At 30.8% G+C, this 24,431-nt stretch overlaps 7 protein-coding genes across 7 annotated transcripts; 5 read left to right on the forward strand and 2 right to left on the reverse strand.

Annotated features, from left to right (window-relative positions):
- The first annotated feature begins 1,500 nt into the window (after window positions 1-1,500).
- On the forward strand, window positions 1,501-3,321 carry OCT59_020603 (Rho GTPase). The gene is made up of 7 exons (XM_025310855.2): window positions 1,501-1,717; window positions 1,826-1,831; window positions 1,967-2,046; window positions 2,137-2,155; window positions 2,249-2,341; window positions 2,432-2,566; window positions 2,635-3,321. The coding sequence occupies exons 1-7, from the start codon at window positions 1,601-1,603 to the stop codon at window positions 2,785-2,787; spliced, it is 603 nt and encodes a 200-aa protein (XP_025177927.1). The 5' UTR covers window positions 1,501-1,600; the 3' UTR covers window positions 2,788-3,321.
- On the reverse strand, window positions 3,191-5,556 carry OCT59_020604 (uncharacterized protein). Its single transcript, XM_025317674.2, has 8 exons — window positions 5,404-5,556; window positions 4,779-5,335; window positions 4,546-4,670; window positions 4,258-4,465; window positions 4,090-4,178; window positions 3,930-3,998; window positions 3,723-3,863; window positions 3,191-3,646 (listed from the first exon to the last, which is right to left on the reverse strand). The coding sequence occupies exons 1-8, from the start codon at window positions 5,504-5,506 to the stop codon at window positions 3,472-3,474; spliced, it is 1,467 nt and encodes a 488-aa protein (XP_025177926.1). The 5' UTR covers window positions 5,507-5,556; the 3' UTR covers window positions 3,191-3,471.
- A 91-nt stretch (window positions 5,557-5,647) lies between these two features.
- On the forward strand, window positions 5,648-6,450 carry OCT59_020605 (uncharacterized protein). Its single transcript, XM_025331133.2, has 4 exons — window positions 5,648-5,699; window positions 5,782-5,869; window positions 5,948-6,090; window positions 6,183-6,450. Exons 1-4 carry the CDS (start codon window positions 5,697-5,699, stop codon window positions 6,363-6,365), a joined length of 417 nt encoding a protein of 138 aa, XP_025177925.1. The 5' UTR covers window positions 5,648-5,696; the 3' UTR covers window positions 6,366-6,450.
- Window positions 6,451-8,662: 2,212 nt separating this feature from the next.
- OCT59_020606 (uncharacterized protein) lies at window positions 8,663-9,552 on the reverse strand (the record flags this gene model as incomplete). Its single annotated transcript, XM_066149296.1, has 2 exons — window positions 8,663-9,210; window positions 9,345-9,552. 2 exons carry the CDS (start codon window positions 9,550-9,552, stop codon window positions 8,663-8,665), a joined length of 756 nt encoding a protein of 251 aa, XP_065990217.1.
- Window positions 9,553-10,206: 654 nt separating this feature from the next.
- On the forward strand, window positions 10,207-15,540 carry OCT59_020607 (uncharacterized protein; the record flags this gene model as incomplete). The annotated part of the gene is made up of 14 exons (XM_025317671.2): window positions 10,207-10,467; window positions 10,749-11,295; window positions 11,632-11,937; window positions 12,472-12,659; window positions 13,025-13,144; window positions 13,218-13,355; window positions 13,444-13,689; window positions 13,770-13,858; window positions 13,925-14,081; window positions 14,177-14,292; window positions 14,360-14,482; window positions 14,553-14,863; window positions 14,936-15,081; window positions 15,169-15,540. 14 exons carry the CDS (start codon window positions 10,207-10,209, stop codon window positions 15,373-15,375), a joined length of 2,955 nt encoding a protein of 984 aa, XP_025177920.2. The 3' UTR covers window positions 15,376-15,540.
- Window positions 15,541-16,859: 1,319 nt separating this feature from the next.
- OCT59_020608 (uncharacterized protein) lies at window positions 16,860-17,738 on the forward strand (the record flags this gene model as incomplete). Its single annotated transcript, XM_066149297.1, has 1 exon — window positions 16,860-17,738. The coding sequence occupies one exon, from the start codon at window positions 16,860-16,862 to the stop codon at window positions 17,736-17,738; it is 879 nt and encodes a 292-aa protein (XP_065990218.1).
- Window positions 17,739-20,535: 2,797 nt separating this feature from the next.
- Window positions 20,536-21,214, forward strand: OCT59_020609 (uncharacterized protein; the record flags this gene model as incomplete). Its single annotated transcript, XM_066149298.1, has 2 exons — window positions 20,536-20,959; window positions 21,096-21,214. The coding sequence occupies 2 exons, from the start codon at window positions 20,536-20,538 to the stop codon at window positions 21,212-21,214; spliced, it is 543 nt and encodes a 180-aa protein (XP_065990219.1).
- Between the last annotated feature and the right edge of the window lie 3,217 nt (window positions 21,215-24,431).

Raw genomic sequence — 24,431 nt, forward strand, 5'->3', positions numbered from 1 at the left:
TAGTCTATAGATTATAACATTGAATTAATTATTACCTATATTTAGATTCTTGGCTGTGTAAATAAATCTACTGGAGTGAGATTCGACAAAGAAGCATCTGCAAAATCAGATGTTAAACAATAACTTGGTTTACACTACCAATGAAAATGCATGATGACAATAATTAAGCATGGAGAATAGTGACTTTGTGTTGAATCAGTTTATTTATTTACTTATAAATCCAATTAATATTATTGATCACCACTTAGATGCCAAGGATAACTGATATTATCAAATTTTATTGAGATAGAATATCACTTACAAAACACATCTACTTCTATATTTAAATTGGTTTTGAATGTGCTATAAAAATCTTGAAGAATAAATAATAAAATGAAATTCTAAATTCAATAGTCATTTTGATCGATTTGATTTTTATAGATTTTATAACTTAAAAAGGGAAGTTAATTGCAAGAAAAAAAAAAATATTTTACTTTCTGTTGTATGAAAATCGCGTTTTTTATAGGATGTTTAAAAACAGAAAATCAAAAAAGTTTTGAAAAATCGAAAATAAAAATGAATCATAAAATTATTTTAGGATTTGCTTTTTTTAAAATCGTTTATCTCTTTTTTGATTTAATTTTTTCTTCAGAGAAAAGTTGTGTGTAATCAAAATTATATTAATGATTTGATAAACATTATTAAAATACTATCAAATTATAAATTAATATTAATTAATTTATTTCTTATTCTCTGAATTTAGCATGTTACTAAAAATAAACAAATCATTCTTGGGGATCAGTTAATCATGAAACACTTTTTTACTTTTACGTTGGAAGTAAAGACGTACTTTCTATATGTGACATAAATATGACACATGATCTACTTCAATTCAGTTTTTCCTTTCAAAGTTAAGCTTGAAAAAGTGGCGTAAATGCAAGGGATCTTCGAGTTCTAAAAAAACTTTGTTTACTTATTAATAGAGACAATGAAGGGCACCGTGTCACTTAAATAACTTGGTGGTCCAACCGTCAAGGTGTCGTTATATATATTTAAACTATAAAATTTTTGGATAATCCGCGATGAGAGTATAAAATTAAAATAACTTTCCGTGAAAGAGTTAATTTTACAAATGTGGTACGATGAGAAAATTCTTTAAATTCCTGCCAAGCTTTCTTTCTTTTCTTTATTTTCTCAATGATTTTATCCGTTGGCTATTATGCAAATTTCTGTATATGGAAACCTATACTAATTTTGTTATATTTCAAAACCATTTCCCGTTATATATTCCATGCATTATAAAATTTTTTAGTTGATTTATAATAAATTTGTTCCCTGATAATTCCCCTTCGGGTCGTTAAGCCACGTTTTTTCCTTAAAACGACAAAAAAAACGACGTCCGACAAGAATGAATATTATTTGTGATACAAAGCCGCCAATAACAAATCCATTATTTTTACTAATTGCCCCAATTCTTCGGCTCCGAAATATTCTTAGACCTGGACTCTTTTCTCCGTATTAGTTCCATTTTTTCCTTTCTTTCTTTAAAAATTAAAAACAATACTACGTTAAAGTATTTTTATTTGTTTTCCCAATTTTCATTTTCTCATATAAAATTAAAATGGCTTCAAGTTCTTCAAAAAAAGACGTCATTCGACGCAAATTAGTTATTGTTGGAGACGGTGCCTGTGGTAAAACTTCGCTATTATCCGTTTTTACATTAGGATACTTCCCAAAGGTACGTTATACTTTTTTAGTATTGCTTGCTTCGGTGCAATACTTGAATCTGGTTATTCCCTTAAGTCTTATAACTAAATATTTTTTTCTATATTATTATTTGATCTAGGAATACGTAAGTATAGATCTAATCATACATTATTCACTACACCAACCACTAACAAGGTGATTGTAACTCTAGTATACATATTGTCAACATGATCTCTAAAAAAAAAACTTTTTGTTCTTTGTCTTATTACTTTTTAAATAGGAACCAACCGTATTCGAAAATCATGTGACAGACCTTAAAATTGACGGAAAACCTGTACAATTGGCGTTATGGGATACTGCGTAAGTTAAAAGATGGTTTAAATAGAAGTATTTAGTATTTTCAAATAATATCATTATATATATTAATTTTATTTCTTAATTTATGATTAGAGGACAAGAAGAATATGAGGTTAGTAAAACTAAATAATAAATATTCAAATTAAAAAATAGATCAATATTATAAAATAATCTAACTAATTTTATTATTGTTGTTGTTATTTAGCGTCTTAGACCTCTTTCTTATTCTAAAGCTCACGTTATTTTGATCGCCTTTGCGGTAGATATACCCGATTCTTTTGAGAACGTGTCTGCAAAGGTGAAGATAAATATTTATGTAACCAAAAGAAAAGAAAAGAAGAAAATTAATATAACTAAATTATTGTTTTTATAATAATATCTAATATAGTGGATTGATGAGGTCAATTCTCTTTGTCCAGGTGTTCCGGTTATCTTAGTAGGTTTAAAGAAAGACTTAAGAGATGACGAAGCCAGAATTGCAGAAATGCAAAAGAAAGGCATTTCCTTTGTCGATCCTAAACAGGTATATTTAAATATTATAAACGAAATACTTTAAGAATCTCACTTGTAACATGGTTTTATTTATAATAGGCTGAAGTAATAGCAAAACAAATAGGTGCTCGAAAATATTTAGAATGTTCAGCATTAACTGGAGAAAATGTTGATAATGTTTTTGAAGCTGCATCAAGGGCTGCACTTTTGTCACGTGAAAATGTTTCCAATGGCTGTTGTGTTTTACTGTAACGTACACAACTGAAACAAAAAAATATATGATTCGATTTTTATTGCCCTCATTTTTTTTTGGGATTAATATTATTAGAAAGGAGAGGGATTAAAATTATATGGTATCTCTGTTTAGAAACTGGACATTTATTTTATTTATCTATTATTTATCTAGTATTTTATTCTTAACTCCTTTTTGCTTTTTTTTTTATTTACTACAGAAAAATCTAATTCATTTAGTTACACACACATATCCAAAACAATATAATCTTATATGATCTTGTATTAATCTTATATCATTTTTTAAAAGACAATATAAAAGTAAAAAATTTGTAATATTATATTTATAAAAAAAAAAAATTCTATTCAATCTCATTTATATACATTTTTTTTTATCTATTTACTATTATTACAATAATTTATTATCTTAAAGCGAATGTTTTTTATTTTTATTTATTTATTTATTTATTTATTTCGCGTTTTTTTGATTAACAAAAGTCAATTTTTTTTTCTTGAAAGAGTTTCGGTGAAAAAAAAAATCGAATCATATTCCTAATAAATTCTCAATTGAGACAAGGAAAAGGTGCCTAAATTCATTTATTACTATCAATGAAGTTATATTCGTATTACGGTATTAAAAAAATATATATATATAATTGCTAGAAATTAATTACTCAAAAAAGCTAAAAGAAAAATAATGTTCATTTATCTAGATGATCCTACAATGTTTTTCTGCTTATTACTCCAATCATGATTCGTTGATGAAGCATAAGCTAAAATCCATTTAGTATTAGTTAAAGTATTCCTAAGAGCTTTTGTCCATATCTCATAATCACTTTTATATCTAATTGATAAATTATCAATTTTGTCTTTTTGAATACTATATATATTATTTTAAAAATAAATTAGCTAAAGCAACAAAATAAAATACATAATTATGTATATAAAGACTTTACCGATATGGTAATTTCAATTTATGGTCCTGCCGTTCAGCGTAATCTCCCAATTGTTGCAAACAATTTAAGTAGGCTACCATGGCACTATTAAAACGATTAATCAAAAATGGTGTCTTAAATGTAAAATCACCTGATCCATAACTGCAATTTAAAATACAAAGTTAAAATAGAAGTTTTAAAATAGGTGAATATCATCTAGAAACTTACAGTTCATATTTTGCATCTCCATCAATCTTTTCAATCCTAGAAAAAGAACCTAAAGGAACTAGCCGATAGCTAATAAATAAAATAAAAAACCAAATAAAATAAATTTCGTAATTAAAATTAATAAGTAAAAAAAAGAATGAGAAAAAGAGAAAACTTTTACGTTTGAAATGTAAAATTAAGTTTATTTGCAATTGTTGAAAGTAACAAAAGTGTTTGGCCCCAAGCGGCATTAATTTCACTCCATTCAACCTATAACAAATTATATTAAAGAAATTAAAGAACATCTGCTAAATATCATTTTATTTAGTTGATTTCATTTTATTATTACCTGTACATCAGGTAATTTGCCTAGCCGAAATCCATTTATTGTACCAAAAAGACCATCTATTCCAATACAAAATGTATCGTTATAAACATTGGCTTTTTGGAGTCTCTCTAATTGTCTGGCATCATGATCGTACTTTAGATTGACACTATCTCTCTCATTTTGAAATGTTTGTATCTGAATATGAAAGTCATTGAACTCCTGCCAATAGCTAAAATTGAATAAATTAATAAGTATAGATTGCTTTTAACAATTCAGTCAACAAAATGCAGTATCAAAGATAATAAGCACCTTTCCTCAAGTCTATCAAGTTCTTTTTCTTCTTCCTCTAATGCTGCCAATTCTTTTTTCAACGCATTACTTTCATTCTCTATTTCCTTTAACTTTTTAATTGCAGCTGACTCATTAGATTTTATCTAAAAATATGTATAAATAAATGTCAGTAAAATAATAAAAATACCAATTAATAAAGTTGAAAAGATTTAAGATTTTCTAAAATAGGTAATCTGCTACCAAAGTCTTGCCTCTTGAATTTCTTTTTGTAAGCTTATTTTTTCAGAATCACTTATTACGCTTTCGTTAACTTTCTTAAGAAAGTCAATATAACAGTCTCTTTCTTTAGAAGCATCAGATAACTGTTTTTTCAAGCTATCTAGAAGTATCTCGGTACACTCATAACACATGGGATGTTCAATCTCTGATCTTGACGACATAATGTCAAATAATCGATTTGCGACTTTGATCCTATGACTCAAACTTGCTTTTTTTTCATCAACATTTCCATCAAGTGGACCACGTTCCGGTGACAAATTATTGTTAGAATGTGATGCAACTTGAGAACGTGATAACACTACATATGATTCTGAAGGTGGCAAGAATGACTCTTTGTTACTAATGCCTCCATTAGGAGAACGTGAAAGTCCAGAAGAATTCTTTGAGGAAGAAACAGATCTTTGGTTTGATTTTGACACTGGAAGCTCATTATCATCCTCCTCAATATCGTTAAAGATAGTTTGCTTAGAGCTTCTAATTCCTGTTTTTTCAGATATTGGTGTTGTAGTACTTTCTTCTGGGAGAGGTGCTAAATATTATAACAGTAAAAAGTGAGAACTAATGTACGCAAATAAAAAAGTGAAACCTATATTATACCTAACAGGAGATCTACAGAAGCTGCACTTAGATCTGCTAATGATTCATCGATTCTTAATGGATGTTTACAGCGTTGACAAATGAAAGCAGAAGCTTGATCCATTTTAAAGAAAAAAATGGGAAAAAGAACAGTATTTTAAATTATGTTGCTCTGTTTGACAAAGATCGGTCACATTGCATTAATGAAAACGTGATTTCCGATTACAACATTTTAGATCAGATTATTGTGAATATCATTCTTTTGTTAAAAAAATTTTTTTTCTTTTTGAAAAAGAAAAAATAAATCATATAAAATGGTTTTACAATTTTCTTATTATTTGTGCGAATTTTTAGTTTTCAATATTCTATCATATACTTACTGAACTCTTTTGTTATTAGTCAGCAAGGGTAATAGCGCAAATTATCGTTTTAGGAACGCAGATTTTAGGCAAAGCCTTTGTTGAAGCGTATAAACAAGCTGTAGCAAGTGAATATTCATTACATCTCATTTAGATTTGAATTTTTTTTAGTTTTACCTATAATCTATATCTACCTATTTAATTAGACGCAGCAGGCGGAGGAGCAGCTGGGTCAGCTGGACGAATGGGAAAAGATGCTTTAACAAGACAAACAGGAATGTCATTAGAAGAAGCATATAAAATATTAAATCTCAAAAAAAATAATTTTGATGCTTCAACTTTTTCAAAGGTATTTAATTATTTAACATTTTGTATTGGATGTATTGGATGTAAAAAGAAATTATTTTATAAATTACTAAAATTTTTCATGTTACAATCCAGAATTTTGAGCATTTATTTAAAGTAAATGATACATCATCTGGTGGGTCATTTTATATACAATCAAAAGTAATGAGAGCAAAAGAAAGAATTGATATGGAAATGGCAGAGGCTGCTAAGAAGAATAAAAATCCACAAAATAATAATGAACAATCATCATCATCACAGTCTACATTTAATAGTTAATAATAGCAATAGCAATTTTTAATATATTTAATTATAATTAGATTTAATATGCTTAAAAAACTCAAGAAAAATATTTTAAACAGCCACCAATTAATTATAAATTATCAAATGATTTTATAAAATTATAATATTTTTTTTTTTTTTGAAATCTTTGATATTTATACAGGTGTTTAAAGTCAACATGCTATTTAAAATCAACAAAAACTTTATTTTAAAATTATAGAATAGGTAAATCATTATTGCTTTAATCAATGTAAAATTTTATTAGTAATTTTAAAAAATTAGATAATATTTTAATGTAAAAATTTTTATATTATATAATAATAAAAATTATCAACTTTACTAAAATATAATATTAGTCTAATCTTGATATACCGATATTTAATATACTAATATACTATTAAAAACTTGATATACTGATAAATTTTATTTTTCCACTATATGTAAGAATATATAAATATCAGTATAACTTTAATATAACGATATTTTCTAAAAATTTTATATATGTTCCAATATATTATTATATAAAGGTTTGACTGTTTTCTGTTATCTTGAATACAGGTTATATGAAGTTAGTATTCAATACTATAGTATATAATTTTACAAAAATTATTATTTAAACTAAACAAATTGTACTAATTAAAAATTGCTTACTGGTACCTTTAAAATAGCTAGAAAAAAAAAATTTGAATAATACTATCATTTTTTTTTATACTAGAAATTTGCAAAATAAAAAAAATCAAAAAATATAAAAATATAAATAAAGTATATATTGTAATATTAAACATTTTAATGTAAAATATAATTATTAAATAAATAAAATTAGTTTAATTAGACTATTAATAATATAAATAAAAAGTTAAAGTAAAAATAAAAAATATATAAATTATATAAGAAGTTTGCTATTTATCACTACTAGTGGTCAGCACCAGTATCACGTGATTATAATTAATTAACAAAACTTAATTATTTTATTTGTGTAATTTTATGTAATTTTTTTATACAACTGACTAAAAAATAAAAAATTGCATATACCTTTAATTTTTGAGAACACCCCAGTCAAATAAATGATAATAGCAAAAAGAGTATAAGGAATAAGAAAGAATAAAAATAGTAATAAGAAATATACATGCTGCCCAAATTATTTTGGGATGCCATAATTATAATTTGGGATGCCATAATTCATTCAGTTTATATATAATTTACTATGTAAAGTGCCAAAATAATTTGGGATGCCATAATTGAATTTGGGATTTTACTTATAATTACAGCAGTCCAAAATAATTTGGGTGGCATGTATAATAAAGAAACAATATAGGATGAAATGATAATGAAAAAAAAAACAATAGGAGATGAAATAACAATGAAAGAAAAGTATAGAATGAAATGATAAAAAAAAAGCAATATAGAATGAAATGATGATAGAAAAAAAAAATAATAGAAGGTGCAGTATATATGGGATGAAATGATGATGAAAAGCAATATAGAATGAAATGATGATAGAAAAAAATAATAGAAGGTCTTGCCGATAGTAACGAAGCCATGCGTTGCGGAGTATATTTTGGCCATTCTTCACACTTCACTCTATATCGTCAAAAGAATAACAGATAAAGAGCTTACCTTAGCTCCTCAGCTCGAAATCGTGTTAAGAAAGTACTGGCTGGGTTGACTACGCAATCAAAGCCTCAGAGGAACTTCTACGCATATCGGAAGGAAAGCTACATCAAGTGGTCATGGGTTTCTTTCAGAATTTGATTCAATGTGAAAGCGCTCTACAAGTTAATAAAAAGAATAGGAAACGTAAATCAGGGCGATAATGGCTTGGGTTTGGGGAAGATTTCGACTTATATACTAGCGGGATCGTTACGAACAGGCCTCGCAGAATGGTATTTTATTCTTTTTGCCTTGGATGGGATATCGAGTTATTAAGCAAGGATCCCCTCAATATCCGATTTACCGAATCAGCCTTCAAGTAAGGGTTTGGCGGTTAAGAAAAAGACTTACGTAAAAATGTGAAACAAGTTATAGAGGTCGTCGTTGGGCTATTGAAAGATAGGTTAGAGTGTATGGGCGAAGAACTGGATAGGAAGAAGGTTAGGATAGAGGAATATCATTCGAAAAAATAATCATGTATAATAGCCTAGATGTCATGTATCACGGGCACAGTCCCGAACATTTGTATTTATTTATATATTAATAAAAAAAAATTGAATTTTGCAGGTATATGATAAGCGAAAAAATATATAGTCATAGAACTGCCATTCCAGGGCTATAAACAATTTATTATATCATAATCCTTAGCATAATGCTCGCGCTAAAGCTAATATATATTCTGACCCTAAAACACTAGTCTTGGTGAATGCATCATATAAAGAATTTGGCCTATACTTTGAAGGACCCAAATTTGGATGATGAAGAAATTTCACAAGTATATCATTACTCCAAGCTTTCGTCTCCTCACGCTCCCAAGTTATCTCTACCAATGTAAATAGGTTACTATAATTCATTTCCATTAGGTTTTCAAGTGAAGATCGTTTATTTTTTTTGAGAATAAATAAAGCTAAATACATACTCAACAATGAGTCAGCAGTAATAGGGAAGTTTTTATGAATATCTGATCTACTTGCTAAGATTGATAAGGGCGGAATTAAGGCTGAATAGTAGAAGTCGGCTAAGGGATCCAACTCAAAATCACCAACACATATAGTCCCAATATCTTCTAAATAATCCGAAAGTCTATTAGCATATCTGTAACCTTCGCAAATCAACTTCTGGAATAGCTTTCCATTCAGGCTGATCCATCGACCAGTTAGTAAATTAAGTACTGTTCTATGTATGTCTGATTCTTGCATATGGATTGTTGAAATTAACATTTATGAAAGTGATAATAGATGATTAGTACTTATGAAAATGGTATATCTAATTACTCATTTCCTCCCATATTCTTTTTTTTATAATATATGTATGCTCTTTCCTTACCTTGTCCGCATTGGACACAAAGCTGAACGCTTGATTTGGTGCCTCGTTCACATCCTTTACATGGTTGTGGAATTATTACGCCCTTTCGTATTTTGAATGCGTGGAATGCACAATATTGATCCTGTGCTGATTTTTCGCAGAAATGGGTCTTTTTAACCAACAACCAATTACAAGATATTTCTTTCCTCTGTCCATTATTCATACTCATTTTCATATTTAAAATATATCATCGCCTTGAAAGAGAGAGACAACAAATAAGTTTGTCATATGATGCCTACTTGTATGATGGTCATTTACTTTAGTAAACCCTTATTAATAAAAATTTTTCTTGGCAATTTTCCGTGATGGCCCGTCACTCAAATTTTTTAGCAGAATTAAATATATACTAACAGACTTTTGAATATTACATATCTTCTATAAAAGTATTATCAATCAGTGTGCAAACTTCGAATTATTCAAACAACGCATTGCCAACCTTGAAGCTGAAAAAGACGAGCTTAAGGGTGAGAATGCTGAGCTTAAGAATGAGAATGCGAAATTGAAACGGATTATTGAGGAGAATGCCAGGTGTGATGCTGAGAATGCCGAACACAAGGTCAGAATCGAGGAATTAGAGAAAAATAGTGCAAATATTTCAGCCGAAAATGCTGAGCTTAAAGCTGAATTAGCCAAATTAAGACATGATTTCGATTCCTCCAACCTCACGAGGCCTCAGCAACCCCAGCATGTTACTAATGTGCAGAACTCATGCTCTGTTGAAGAAGATATATCTTCAGCTAAGCCTGAAAGATGCTTCGCTTCGAATGATATACCTGATCTTGTAATAGACTAGCGTGTAACTGATAACACGAACATCAAGTCAATGGACACTTTCTTAGATGAGACATTTAAGAAAAGCGTTAGTGATGGGTTTAGGCAGAGGAATAGGGAAAAGAAATTGTTGCATGAATCAGCTACCCAGTACTTATCTGGTGTTTCAAATGAGACCACTTCTTCTGTAATAAAGGACGAAAAATCTCAATCACATAAGAAGAGGAAAGCGGAGAATATTGTACAGGATTTATTTGATTTCACAGCCACTTCGGCACCTGAGAAAAATCATATGACTGAAATTTCCATGACGGTCCATCACGAAAAATCTGATATGGATAATCCCCAAATATATTACAAAATTTAGCCTGCTTAATCCAAGAAGCATGGGATGCGAAAGATGAAGCAATTCTAGCTAACCAAAAAGAATTATTGTATTGGTGTTCCTATATTGTAGAATTCAATAAAAAGACCACAGAGTTTATGACCAAGTATAAAATTGGCGAGAAAAAAGTGAAAGGTATGATTTATGACAATCTTATTAAACTCCTTCATCCTGATACTAAACGTAATACATTACTAAAACAAACTTAGAGAGCAAGAGACATACACAAATTATTTGAGAAAATAGGAATTGATAAAATTAAGTATATCACAACGTATAGTGCGAATTCTATATCAGAATTATCTGATAGTCAAATTCAAACTATTGTTGATTATTTCTCCAAGAATCCAAACACTGAATTACCAGATGATCAGGATGGCACTATTATCAATTTCGAAGAGGATATTTTGAATGATCAGGATAATGTATTGGAGGAGCAAGCAAAACCCTTAGTTTCAGCAACGCGGGCTAAGGTAAGCATTCCAACTGCACCTATTCCATTAACTCATGTCTCCAATTCTTCAGGTGATTCCTCCAGCTCGAAAAAATTGGATGCCAAGGTAAAGGTGGTACCACCTATTCCTCAACCTGAGACTCTAGTCCATGACCGCTCCTATTTTAGCAACAAAACATTGGATCAATATCCTAATTTATATAGAGAATTTAGTAGTGAAGATTTTGATTATTATGGAATAAATGACGAGACATTATGCCCATTATGCAAGTTAGATCATGATGATGAGGAAGGTATAGATGGTATGTATAAATCCGGATCTTACTTTATTAAATGTGAACAGCGCGAAATTGAGATAACTGCATAGTTTCATTACCCTGCAGGAGATGATCTAACTATTTTTTTGGAAATATGATAAAAGATATTAGACAGCTTTCTATCCAGGAATTTTAATCTTTTTTCGAACTAAAGAGAAAAAAGGGATTTAAATTGATCTGTGATCATAGAAAAAAGGAAACATAAGCGAATCCAATAAAATATTAACTCCTGAATATCTGGATTGGCATGCCAAATTAACTGGGTTACCAAGCGTTTTGACGGAAAAGATTCATTCTAAATTATACAAAAAATATAAAAAGAAACTGGGCATGAGTCATGGCAACATGCATCAGAAGCCGGTCTTCTCATAAATTTGAAGCCAGAGAATAAAGTATCCTATTTATCTTTTTTATCTTTTTCTGAGCAATGTAAAGAAAAAGAGCCCATCACTTTCGAAGCCAAATCTGATCCAGAATTAATTATCAAATCCGTCTTAGAGCACTTCCCATACTTGAAATTCAAAAATAGTTTCAGAGGGATTGATAATTATGATTTTACATCACTTCAGCCGTGGAGCTCACCATGTCCTATTTGCAATGGAATACATGGGAATTATGGATTACATGGTTCATAGTACTGCGAAAATGGGAATCAGCTCCCTTATGATCCTGAAATGGCAAAGTTCTATTCTCAAGATAAGTTGGAATATTGTCTTACTTGCTTCACTTCAGGCAATAAATTCAGGTTCGCGATTGTGGCTTAGACTGGTCATGTGAAATTGACATTTCATTTGCTACTCCAAAAAATTAAATGATCTGAATATTTATGTACCAATTTTTCACCCCTTTGATTGCGTGAAGTATCTGGAAAATATGATGCTTTTTTTTCTATTACACTCTTAAGTCTGAACAAAAGTATGCAGCAGAAAAATTTCATCATATCCATCTCGTGTCACGTGATAAATGGTCGTTTGTGGTACCATAAGTAAGCGATTGACTATCATACGCGATTGTCAATGAGATTTATCAAATTGCTCGAACAAAGTAAAAAATTCTCCTTCTCCCTGAATGTCTTAACTCTGTAAAATACCGCGGTAAGATAGATTGTGCCGATATTTTTTTTCGATATTTATTTCGTAACTTATACTTGTGATTATGTAGGCTTTTGGGAGAACACGGACGAGCCTTCGCTCAAGAATTTCTTAGATTTTCGACTTTTGGCTGGCGACTTAGAAGATATGCAAACTGAGTACCATCGGTACAAGAAAGAACTAGATACAATTGGCAAATTTTATGCCGAAGTATCTGAACCTGGACAAGAAGTGTTAAGGTGGAAAAATGCCTTCAAGGCAAGTAATTTATATTATTGTTCAGGAGCCGAGTACATCAACTACCCTGCAACCTGCGCTCTTGTAGTGGGAACGACCGCGTGTCTGTTGATGAACTATACTCCATGAACCACCTTGAGACTCTATGTGCTATTGAGTACACCAACTACCCTGCAACCTGCGCTCTTGTAGTGGGAACGACTGCGCGTCTGTTGGTGAGTTATATTCAATGGACTTGAGATCCGTGGTGCTCGCGAAAGATGAATGTACAATCTGGGTGCTTGCTTGTTCATGATGACTCCTATCCTTGCTTGCATAGAGTAGGATGGCTATCAAACAAAATCTAGAACGTGTACTTAGATCTTCTCTCATATTATCACTAGCAGTTAAGTAAACAGTCGGCAGTAGTAAAACGTTTTTGGAAACTTCACGCAGAAAGTCAAAATATTGCGGCGAGGACAAATATGCAAGAGAAAAAGGCAAAGGCGAAAGTTCTGAAATTGCAGGTATGTAACTCAATTTCCCACCATCTAACGTGCTAGACCGGGACATTTACATTTGATCTATTTCTATACATAGACGAATCAACATGTAACTATTGCCACAGTGGCGACAAAACAAATTCAACAATATGCCAGGTCAACAAACACCAGCATCATGAAGAGATTCTATTGCGATGACAACGAAAAAACGGTAAAACGTACCAGAACTGATAAAGTATTTAGTTTTATTATTGCGGGGATATGATTTTAACTTAAACACTAACAAATCCAAACCAATTAATCACTATTTGCAATACAATCAGTGCGAGGGTGATAATTCAAACTCCGAAGGAAATGACAATTTTCATGCCGAAGACTATGATCATCAAGACTTGGACCAGACTGGCGATGAAATCGATGATACTTGCGAAAACTCTCTCTCAGATCATCAAGATTTGGACCAGACTGGCGATGAAATCGATGATTCTTGCGAAAACTCTCTCTCAGATCATCAAGATTTGGACCAGACTGACAATGAAATCGATGATACTCGCGAAAAGTCTCCCTCAGTAATGGCCGTTGAACGTCGAGAAAAAATGAAAGGACTGCACTTGCGACGTCACAGAACTTAACGGATGTATATGAAAAGTTTCAGGATAGCCGGAAATGGCGTCTTTCTACGGGAAAGGTTGTAGAGGACGCTCTCTACAATTTTGCAAGCAAATGTTCATATGAACAGTATGTAGTGTGTTATGTGTAATATTATAAGCTATAATCTCACGCCCATATATTTTCTTTCACAAGTGCTTCGCACAGCTTCATAATTGATCCCACTGACCAGTCATACATCAACGAAGGTATTTTCACAGTGGACGAACTTAATGAAATTAAGACACATAAAAGACGTGATTTACCGGAAATTCCGGAGGATCTTCTTAATTATTTAATGACATTTGCAAAGGTAATACATTGTTTGCACAGAATGAAATAAGTCTGGACATTTTGTTTTCTAATAATGCATTATTCCTAAAACAATATGTGCTCATTTTCGAGAAGAGCACGTTACATGAGTTAAGGAGTGCGATTGATCAACCAATTAAAGTTTTACAAGGAGAATTTAGTCCAGAGAAACACCATGATTACGATTGGGCCAGATACGCAATGTATACGATGTGAGTATGGACCACAAAATGAGTTTATCATGTTTACAGAGAACTGATATTTAAATTTAATTTATAGTTTACAGGAGTATGAAACTGGGTCCCTTAGGAAAGACCATCATGAACGGTGGTATAATATGCATCTCTGGTGTCCCATTGTTGATAGATGCTTCTCCTATGTTGACGATATGGATACGATTCGGTATAAACTTGTTCATTGGCGAAATCTTTAAATAACAAACATCATTTATTCATTTTACATTAATTTTTAGTGACGAGTCTTGCAGCATTGCTTCCGGCATACGAAAGAATGCCAATCGTACCGCATCTGGAGTAAATAAGATGGAAAGGCAAAAGGTTGGTCGGAGGGGAGATTTCATATTGAGAACATCATCGAATTTGGAATTTGGCGGTGCGGAAGCTGGCAGAACCTATAAAACGGATAAAGGCACAAAGTGGCTCGTGGAAAGCGGACTTAAGCTGCCGAAATTATTAAAGGATATGATTGTTCAATTAGCAAGTAATGCTGAATGGTCAACACCGGTGTTACGTAATTTGAAAACAATCGGATTTGTACACGCAGGTGAGTAATAAATTTTTTAACGATCATTTTACGTCTTTTGATATCTCACTTCATATTTTGTTTTTCTGAAAGACTGCAGGCAAATGTTGCTGGAGTTAGATTGCCCTGAAGGGTACGTGTGTCGTTTGAGTCGTGGTAACATCTTCAAAGTGGCCGACTCTATCGTTACACATACTACCGAAACGCTGCCACTAATTGCAGTAACCTGGAGAGCTAAGGTGAGTAGAGTGGATGCTCGTCTGTTTGTTTACAATATATATTGCATTTCCACAATCTAATCTCTTGATACACGAATGCTCTTGCAGGAAACTATTCAAGAATGCCTCAATATAGTTCGGAGACGCACTGTTAAGATTGATGATGAAAAAGAAGTATTAAGGATTATACGATCTGCTGGATCGAACAAGCCTTCTAAGATGGCAGATAATAATATAATTATTCCTGATTGCTTTGGAACTCCGTTGAAAAAAAAAGCGATATTGAATCAAAAAAATAGCTTTTCCTGCGCCTAACTTACCATCACATTACGTCCATGTCCCACTCAATATTAAAATTGCATTTTACTATATTTCTTTTATCTTGTAATTGCTTTAGCGTTCTGTTGTAATTATACAGTATAATAAATAAAGTGCTTATGAACTTGGCTTGAATGTGTGCTAGCTTGTATACATTCACTCAAACCTACAGTATTATTTTTTTCTCTGCCTTCAAATTTTCTTAACATTTTTCAGACATGTCTACTGAAAAATCAACCAGCGAAAAGGTGAAACAGTCTAAGAAATCAGTTGATAGGGATAAGTCTCCTACATTGCAAAGACTGATTAAAGAATTGTCTAATTTTAATAGCTTCTGCGGGAGACAATCTGTTTTAGTGAAATATTTTTTGGATTAAGAATGGAAACTTTACTCCCGAAAAAATTTATTTTGAGGGAGATTTTGGGGAAGCAATGAAGAAAAGGTATGATCATTATAGATTGAAACATGGAGATTTGGCGTCTCAGTCTCTAGTTGAGAATGATGTGCAGAAATAGCTTCCCAAAGATATTTCAGAAGAAGCTCTTCGAAAAAGAATTGAAAAAGCTCAAAAGGTTTATGGTCTCTTCAGTAGCATCAATGTGGATGTAAATATGGGTAGGGCTATGATAGGAAGAATTAAAACTTTTTCATTATCAACTATAACGGCCTTGTCTAAGGAAGACATTAAATACGTAATTGTTAAAGTGCTTTGGGGATAGTTTGCCCTGAGCGCCTTCGGCAGTGTATTATGCCACATATTACAGCGCCTGTGACTTGCATGTCCGGCAATGTCTGTTATAGTGTAAAAAATAGTGTTCTGAAAACATATATTAATAAAGTTTAGCCAGTTCGGCCATTTATTTTTTTAATTGATACTGACTACTGTATGATTAGCTTGAAAATGTTTTTTGATCGATTCTGACACCACATAATTAGCGGACATACATGTCCAAAAATATTTGATCGATACTGACACTACATAATTAGCGGACATGCATGTCCAAAAATATTTGACCGACACTGCCACCACCTAATTAGCGGACATGCATTTCCAAAAATATTTGATCGATACTAACACCACATAATTAGTGTCCGGGATTCCTTGGTACTGCGCCAGGATTACTGCACCTCTGTCATCTAATTTTTCCGGAATATAATTAGCCGATCATCTCGTGATTTATAGAAACTCTGGAACTCTTTTAGAACTATCGAGGAACTGGCAGGGAGTTAGGGTGATACTGTGATATGATATACGTTGTACCACAAACCGATTTAGCCAAGGCGTTGTGCATATGCATGTAAATATAAAATTAGCATAGTCAAGATATGGCCCTATATAAATCCTCAGTATGCTTATAATCGAATAAAAATGAATCTGATATTTATTAGAGTATACTATTGCTAAATTGGCTAAAATCGCTAAAAACAGTATAAATCAATAAAATTGTTATATTCTGTTATAATCTACCAAAACGCTAATATGGATTTAGATAGTAAAGCCTATTCCAAGTTAATTCATGCACACAATAGTATTGGAGGCTCTGAAGAATATATAAGAATTATTGTTGCAATATTGCCTTTAGCAGAAAGACATGATCATGAAACACCAGAAATGTGGTGCTCTCGTATTCGTGATTCATTTAGGAAAATACTAGAAGAGAACCCAAGAATCCTTTCTAAGAATAGATATATTACAATGTATGAAAAGCTATATGTAGATGATAGGATTCATAATCGTCCAACCAATTATATATATTGCAGTGTATGTAACTCCTTAGTTTTCACACCTGCAAATAGTCTTTTTGAGGATCGCTATGGAGATAACCACTTGAAGAGATGTATTTCTGGAAATACTATTTCGAATGAACATGCAAGAAGAAATGAAATTCTCAAATCTATTGATACAAGGGAATTTCAGATCTGGCAATATAAACAATACATATTACAAGAAGAGGCTAAAATTAATCGTCTCCGTCTAGAGCTTTTCTCCCAATCTACCTCAGACTCAGAAAAGGATAAGTTGGCATCGGTATCATATGATTCTGATACTCGTTCAGTCAGCTATGAAACTTACCTTTCAGCTAAAGCAACTATAGCAGAAAATACTATGCCAAGTGCTCCAAAATTCAAGCCAGCTTGTATTTCTGTTACCTCTGGTAACCAAGAAATGATTCCACCAACTTCTTATCAGTCATCAAATTGCAAAAGCGATACAGGCGAAATATTTATTTCATCTCGTATGCAAAAGGCAGCTGCGTTGGAGATTGAAGGATGGAACACTAATCATGATTGTCTAATGACTCGACTGATTCTGAGAAATATTCTACATTATAGACTATTGCTTTTAACTGAAAATTAATATTATTTAGCCAAAGGTGCAATGTATAACTTATTCTTTATTTTTTATGTTAAATAACTGCATATGATCGCCTAGTAAAATTGGTTGAAGGCGCTATACATAAAATGTATCACCTGCCAAATTTTTCAGATTAGTCCTTAACCCAGATCTCAGTTAAGATTATGCGCTTTCTGAAAATTGATATAAATTGATCCAAGGGGTTCTCCCATTCTCTTTTATAATCACAAAAAAAGAATGTCATTTCGCAGATCTCACCAAGACAGAAGAACATGCTGAAGAACATAAAGCTGAAAGTAAGAAGAGAACTATCATCTTCATAGTGAATTGCAGATAGAAGTTAGTGCTATACATGAGCCTAAGCCTAGCTTGCAAGCTGGCTCAAGTTTTTCAAGCCTAGCAAGTCAAGCACGTTAAAATTCGGCCGACAGCTCACGAGCCAACTTAAAAAAGCTTGAGCTAGTTAATAGGCTTGGCTCAAAAAGCTCAAGCCATAAAACGGCTCAGCTCAAAAAGCTCAAGCTGGCTCGCAAGCCATTTAATCCAAATCAAAACGTTAAATAATTCAGTTTAAAAGTTAGTTTTATAATTTTTACATTATTTTATTTATTTAATGTTTACAATTATTTTTATTTACAATTTCATTAATCATTTATAATTATTGATCCACCAACACCAGATTTTCACCAGCCTTTAAGGCACATTGTTTCTCGTATTGTTGATTCCTTAAGGCTACATCATTTTTGAACAACTAAGTCTGTTCCACCCAAAAATATTCTTTCCACAGGAGCACTAGTTGCTATAAAAGATCAAAAATAATAAAATAATAATGTTATAAATTAATAAAATTAATATTATAAATAATAAATTAAAATAAAAAATACTATGAACCTGGTATTGAAAGGTAATCACGAGCCATTTTTGATAAATTCGGGTACTCAATTTCATGCAACTATAAAAAAAATAATAAATAAATAATAATATAATAAATTATATAATAAAATTAATAAAATAAACATTAGTGTACCTTCCACCACATTAAAATATCAGTTTTACCGAGCTACTCCTTCATTTAGATAAATGCTAAGTTCATCTTTTTCTTCAATTTTTCGCTTTTTGAAGATATGACCAAAAAGTTCATCATCTGCATCATCAGATGGCTCTACATTTTCTGAAATATTCGGTTTATACGTAGTTTCCCATAAATTTGTAACTTGTTTTCTTGCCTCTTGAATAAATGACTCTTCCCACATATTGTCTTTATAATATTGAAGCTTTATACGAGAATCTAGTACTATTATTAAAAAAACAACAATTAAATATTAACTATAAATATATGTATAATAAATTATGTAAAGTGGATAAATTTACCTGTTGCAGCCGTGTATATTAATCCACTTGTAAATGTATAATATTTTTTTATTTTTTCAATTGATTGTTTTAATGCACATAAAATCTCATCATTTTCGCTTTCATTATCATCATCACTATCATCATCATCCTCCTCCTCATCCTCCTCCTTATCAGATTCTTTTCTTTTATCATATTCATCCTCGAGTTTATCCAATAAAAAATTATACATAGGTATAGTATAAGATAATGTCGGGTATTGTTGACTAACACTTAAATCCGTGCATTTTTTATAATGCTATATTATAAAAAAAATTTAATTATTAATATATACATAAATAAGATACGTACACAATCAAAATAACAACCTGCAATATTCCACGTATTTCTAAAATACATTCCCATTCCTCTTCCAAAAGTATGTATTTTTTTAAATCTTTATCTGCCGATGCTGTATTGTGCAAAGGCTGTATAATTAAAAATTATTAAATTTAATTATAAATTAAAATAAATATTAATAAAATTATATAAATCAAAACCTGTTTTAGTGTTAATGCTCGTTCTAACATAATCTCAGTAGAGTTCTACCTGGTAGACACGTCAGGTATCAGCTCGAATGGTACCATATTTGCTGCAATACATTGTTGGTTGAATTTTTCCTGACGTTGGGGTGATGCTTGGATCTTTACAATTACCTTACGAAGCTTTAATTTAATAAAATTAGTCAACCATACAAATTTTAACTATGCTTCACAATAATATATTACCTTGTATATGGTATCTTTCAAATTGTCTTCCGTGTCTTCAGCTTCTTCAAAAGAATTTTCATCTTCATATAGTAGTGGTACTTGAAGATTATCAATTAATTCTTCGCAGCTAAATTTATTACGTATGCAAAACAGCGAACACGTTGATTTTTTGGATCAAATGTAATGCTTTTTTTGGCTAAAGATTGAGAAATTTTATCAAGCATTACATCTATATTAGATGCGTTATCACATGCAACTAGGGATGGGGGTTAATTAACCACGGTTAATTAACCATGGTTAATTAACCGTTAATTTTGTTAGTTATGATTGATTTAAAATGGTTAATTAACCGTTATTTATAATTAGCCAATCAAAATGCAGAATTTAAATCATGTGATTAAATGATAATCCATTATTTTGTTACACAATTAAATATTAATTAATATAAATATTGATTAAATCTATGATCTACATATTGCATGATCTTTTTTTTAAGATAAATTTTTTTAAAAAAACACTTTTTTTTTGCAAATTTATTGTTCATTATCATGGTAAAAAAAAAGGGAACTGTTTGGAAACATTGGACAATAATTACTGAAGCAGAAAGTAATGAAGAAAGTAGTAGGTCTAAGAAAAAAACACATCCTTCTGTACGTTGTAATTATTGTTCTAAAGTTTTTGAACAAGGTACAGCTAAAAGAATGCAAGTTCATCTTAATGATAGTTGTCCTGTAGCTCCGGAAAGTGCAAAAACAAAGAAACAACAAATTCCTGAACTATTAGAAACTTCTGATGCTACTACTTCTACTTTTATTCCTACAGTAAAAACATCAAAAAAGCATTTAAAAAATACAACAATTGAGAATTTTGTTGATCGTATGAGTGAAGAAGAACAAGATACTCTTGAAATTTTACTAGCTCAAGCATTATTTGCTGCTGGAGTTCCTTTTTCTTTTCTTGAAAATAATTATGTTATTCAGTTTTTTCAACAATTACGTCCAGCATTCAAATTACCTAATCGAAGAAAACTTGCTGATGAATTACTTGATGATGTTTTTGATGAAGTTAAAGCTGAATGTAATGAACAAATTTTACAAGCTAAATCTCTTACAATGGTTTCAGATGGTTGGTCTAATATTAATCGAGAATCAGTTCAAAATTTTGTTATTTGTACTCCAAAACCATTATTCTTTCGATGCTATTTATTCTGGTGAAGTAATCTCATACAGCTAAATGGGTAGTAATTTTAATGAAAATGAAGAAGATAGTAATAATAGTTCTGATAATGAAAATAAAGAAGATGATAATAATAATAGTTCTGATAATGATAGTATATTTGGATTTGAAGCAAATGTTATTAATTTAGATGATGAAGAATAAATAAAATATATTAAAATTTTATAATATTTAATAAATTATAAATTTATTTTAACTTCCTTAAAATTATATATACAGGTTATTTATGGGTTAATTAACCGTTAACTAACCGTTAATTAACCGGTTAATTAACCAAATTCATAACTAACGGTTATTTTACCAACCCTACATGCAACTGCTAAAATCTACAAACAGAACAAATCCATTAGTTGGTTAATCATAAAAAAAGAAATCATAGTAAAGATAAGTTTACCTTAGTTGCTATTCCAAAGTCTTCTAGTGATTCTAAAAATTTACTTGACAAGTTTATTCCCGTATGAGGACCTGACAGTATACAAAAGTCTAACGTAGTACATTTCAATTCCCAATTTTCATTTATCCAATGTACACTAATACCGAGAAAAGGGATTTGATTTTTACTTGTCCATGCATCAACGATAAAGGAGAGATGACCAGGTGTTTCCTATTTGATAGTTTTATTGATTTAAATAAAAACAAGTATTGAAATTTTAAATGTAATAAGATTATTTTATTACCTGTAGTTCTTGTCGAAATCTTTCTTTTGCATTTTTGAAATTTTCGGTTAAATCTTGTCGTAAAGTGTTAGCACAAGAAATGTATATGCCAGGCCAAATAAATGAAATCATATCTTTAAATTCTTCATTTTCAATAACGTTAAAAGGCTGATCATTTATTACGACCCAACGAACTGTTCTTTTTCTAAAACCTTTTTGACTAAACTAAAAAAGTGTACAATAATAATATTAATATTAAATTTAATCTTGATCAATAAAATATACTTGCATTTTCTTTTTCGGCAGTAACTGTATATTTATCCATTTTCCCAACTTTTCTCTGTTTTTGTTCTTTTTGTACTCTCCGAGCCTTCAACAATTTTTGGATGTTTTGCGATATGGCGCCAAAGTGTAGAAGTTGATTTATCTCCAAAGTTCTTGGAGCAGTAATTACAATACCATCTTTGAGTTTTAAAAGTAAAATATTGATAAGCTTCCGATCTTTTATTAGATGATAAAGAGCTATTTTCATTTTCGTCAACTTCGATAGCAGGAGAGATTTTTGAAGACGAAAACATTTTGAAAGAATAAAGCAATAAAAAAGTAAATGTGCCATTCCTATACTCCGTATTGTATATTTTTTTATACCACCTGTATTTAAACAAATATATGGCACAAGAAAATAGCACCTGACAATATAAAAACGACACATTTAGTAATAGAGAATATTTTTTTTAACGTTTTTCATTTTTTCTTTGTCAAATTTAACGTACATCAGCGATAACTGAACTGTATGATGTACCAATTAAATGCTTGAATTAGATCGATTCATCATGTGACATTCTAGATTGATAATTGATTATCGTATAATCAATCTTTTTTTCTCATTTACGATATAGGTAATTTTTTTCTTTTAACGTACAGCTTCTGACAGCTCATTTTTCTCTTTATGAACACGGAATCTCAGTAAATATTTCTTATTTCTATACTTTTATCTTTTAACGAACTATACTAACAGTTCATTATTTTTTTTTCATTTTTGTAGGTCTGAGATTTCTATTTTAAAGACTGGGGTGAAACTGAACTCATTTCGAAGGTATAGTATCTTCCAAAATTGTTTTTTTTTTATATTACGAGATATTAACTATTATCGCTGATTTTTTTTTCTTTTGTAGTCTTGTATACTTAACCTATCGACTTGTTAATACAAGGGTTTCTATAAAGCATAAAGCGGTAAGTATCTTTGCAAAACTTACTGCATGTATTTATTTTTTAATAAGAACACATCTACATTTTTATTTTTTGTTTTTATAGGTTTATAGAGTATCGATTAGGAATGTTTGACATAGAGTCAGTTTCATTATGAAACTTGTTTTAAACAATTTTGAAGAATTTATATATGTATTTTATTAAATAAAATATTTATAAACGATATAATAAAATAATCAATGAAATAATTTAGATATTTTAAACTATTTAATGATATAATGATTATAAGTACAGTGGATGATTATTGTTAATTTAACGTCCAATTAATTTTTTTCTTTAGTTGTTTAGCGAATAGCAATTATCAATGGATACTATCTGAAATGATCTCTATATAAACTTAAATAAAACTCAAGCCAGCTCGAGCTAGCTTGAGTCCAGCTTGACTCAAGCCAGGATTTTTCATAGCCTTTCGAGCTTGAATGAACAACTCGAGCCAAGATTTTTGCGGCTCATTACAGACTTGACTTGCCGCAGTTTTCTGAGCCAAGCTCAAGCCATGCTTTGGCTCGGCTCAAGCCGGCTCATGTAGAGCACTAATAGAAGTTGATACTAATTGCCAGAATGAGAGATGAATTAATCAACTGGAACGGGATTATACCTGATGTGAGCATAAAATTCAAAATCTCAATAAGGAGATAAAGCGCCTTGAAAATGCTTCAAAAGAAGAGATAGTAGAGTTAAAATCTAAAATCTCTACCCTAAAAAGTCAGCTATATCAAGTTAGGAATGATGTGCGAGATAAGGGAAAATATATTTCTAGTTTAGAAGAGCAGTTAGTAGAATCTGAGAAACAAGTTAAGAAATTGCGATGCCAAATCAGAAGCATCTCATCACGAAAAAATTCGCCTGAACGAGGGAATTCTCCAGACTTGTATAATTCTAATGATAATATAGCCACAATCACAGAGCTAGCAAATACTATAGATGGTTATATGGATAATAGAGCAACAACTAGAGATATTCTTATAGACCAAATAAAAAGAGCTACAAGGCAGATACGCCGAAAAGAAAATAATTTGCATCAGGATTTAGTCTGTGAGCAACGAAGGCATTATGATGCAGAAGCTGAGCGTGATAATGAAATTATACGAAGGCAACTTGCTGAAGGTAGGATAACTAATGTTATTGGTGATCTCCATCAATATCAAACTAATACTCAAAACCAGGTAAATAGAATGATAGGTAATATGGCAAGAAAACAAGCCCGTATAGGTGTGCTAGTACAAGAAAAATTTGCCTTACAATTCTTGTATCAGCGAAATGTCCACCACTTACAGCAAAGTAGAGGGGATATAGGTCTGTTAGAATTTAATCGAAACAGGCTCTATGAACGATATGAGAAATGGAAAAATAAAATCCAAGCAGAGCGCCAGAATAATTTAAATTTACAGGGACAAATTTTGGCGCTTCAGAATAATCCACCTAATCAAGTAAAC

This window comes from Rhizophagus irregularis, chromosome 3, assembly GCF_026210795.1.
Source record: "Rhizophagus irregularis chromosome 3, complete sequence".
In the NCBI taxonomy this organism is placed as follows: domain Eukaryota; kingdom Fungi; phylum Glomeromycota; class Glomeromycetes; order Glomerales; family Glomeraceae; genus Rhizophagus; species Rhizophagus irregularis.

Coding starts and splice junctions, on each gene's coding strand:
- OCT59_020604 (XM_025317674.2), bottom strand. CDS start 5,506: ATGGATCAAGCTTCTGCTTTCATTTGTCAACGCTGTAAACATCCATTA. Junction 5,336..5,403: donor TTCTGTAGATCTCCTGTTAG/GTATAATATAGG, acceptor TATAATATTTAG/CACCTCTCCCAGAAGAAAGT. Junction 3,999..4,089: donor CTTAATTTTACATTTCAAAC/GTAAAAGTTTTC, acceptor TTTATTTATTAG/CTATCGGCTAGTTCCTTTAG.
- OCT59_020605 (XM_025331133.2), top strand. Junction 5,870..5,947: donor GTATAAACAAGCTGTAGCAA/GTGAATATTCAT, acceptor CTATTTAATTAG/ACGCAGCAGGCGGAGGAGCA. Junction 6,091..6,182: donor ATGCTTCAACTTTTTCAAAG/GTATTTAATTAT, acceptor GTTACAATCCAG/AATTTTGAGCATTTATTTAA.
- OCT59_020603 (XM_025310855.2), top strand. CDS start 1,601: ATGGCTTCAAGTTCTTCAAAAAAAGACGTCATTCGACGCAAATTAGTT. Junction 2,342..2,431: donor TTGAGAACGTGTCTGCAAAG/GTGAAGATAAAT, acceptor TATCTAATATAG/TGGATTGATGAGGTCAATTC. Junction 2,567..2,634: donor CCTTTGTCGATCCTAAACAG/GTATATTTAAAT, acceptor TATTTATAATAG/GCTGAAGTAATAGCAAAACA.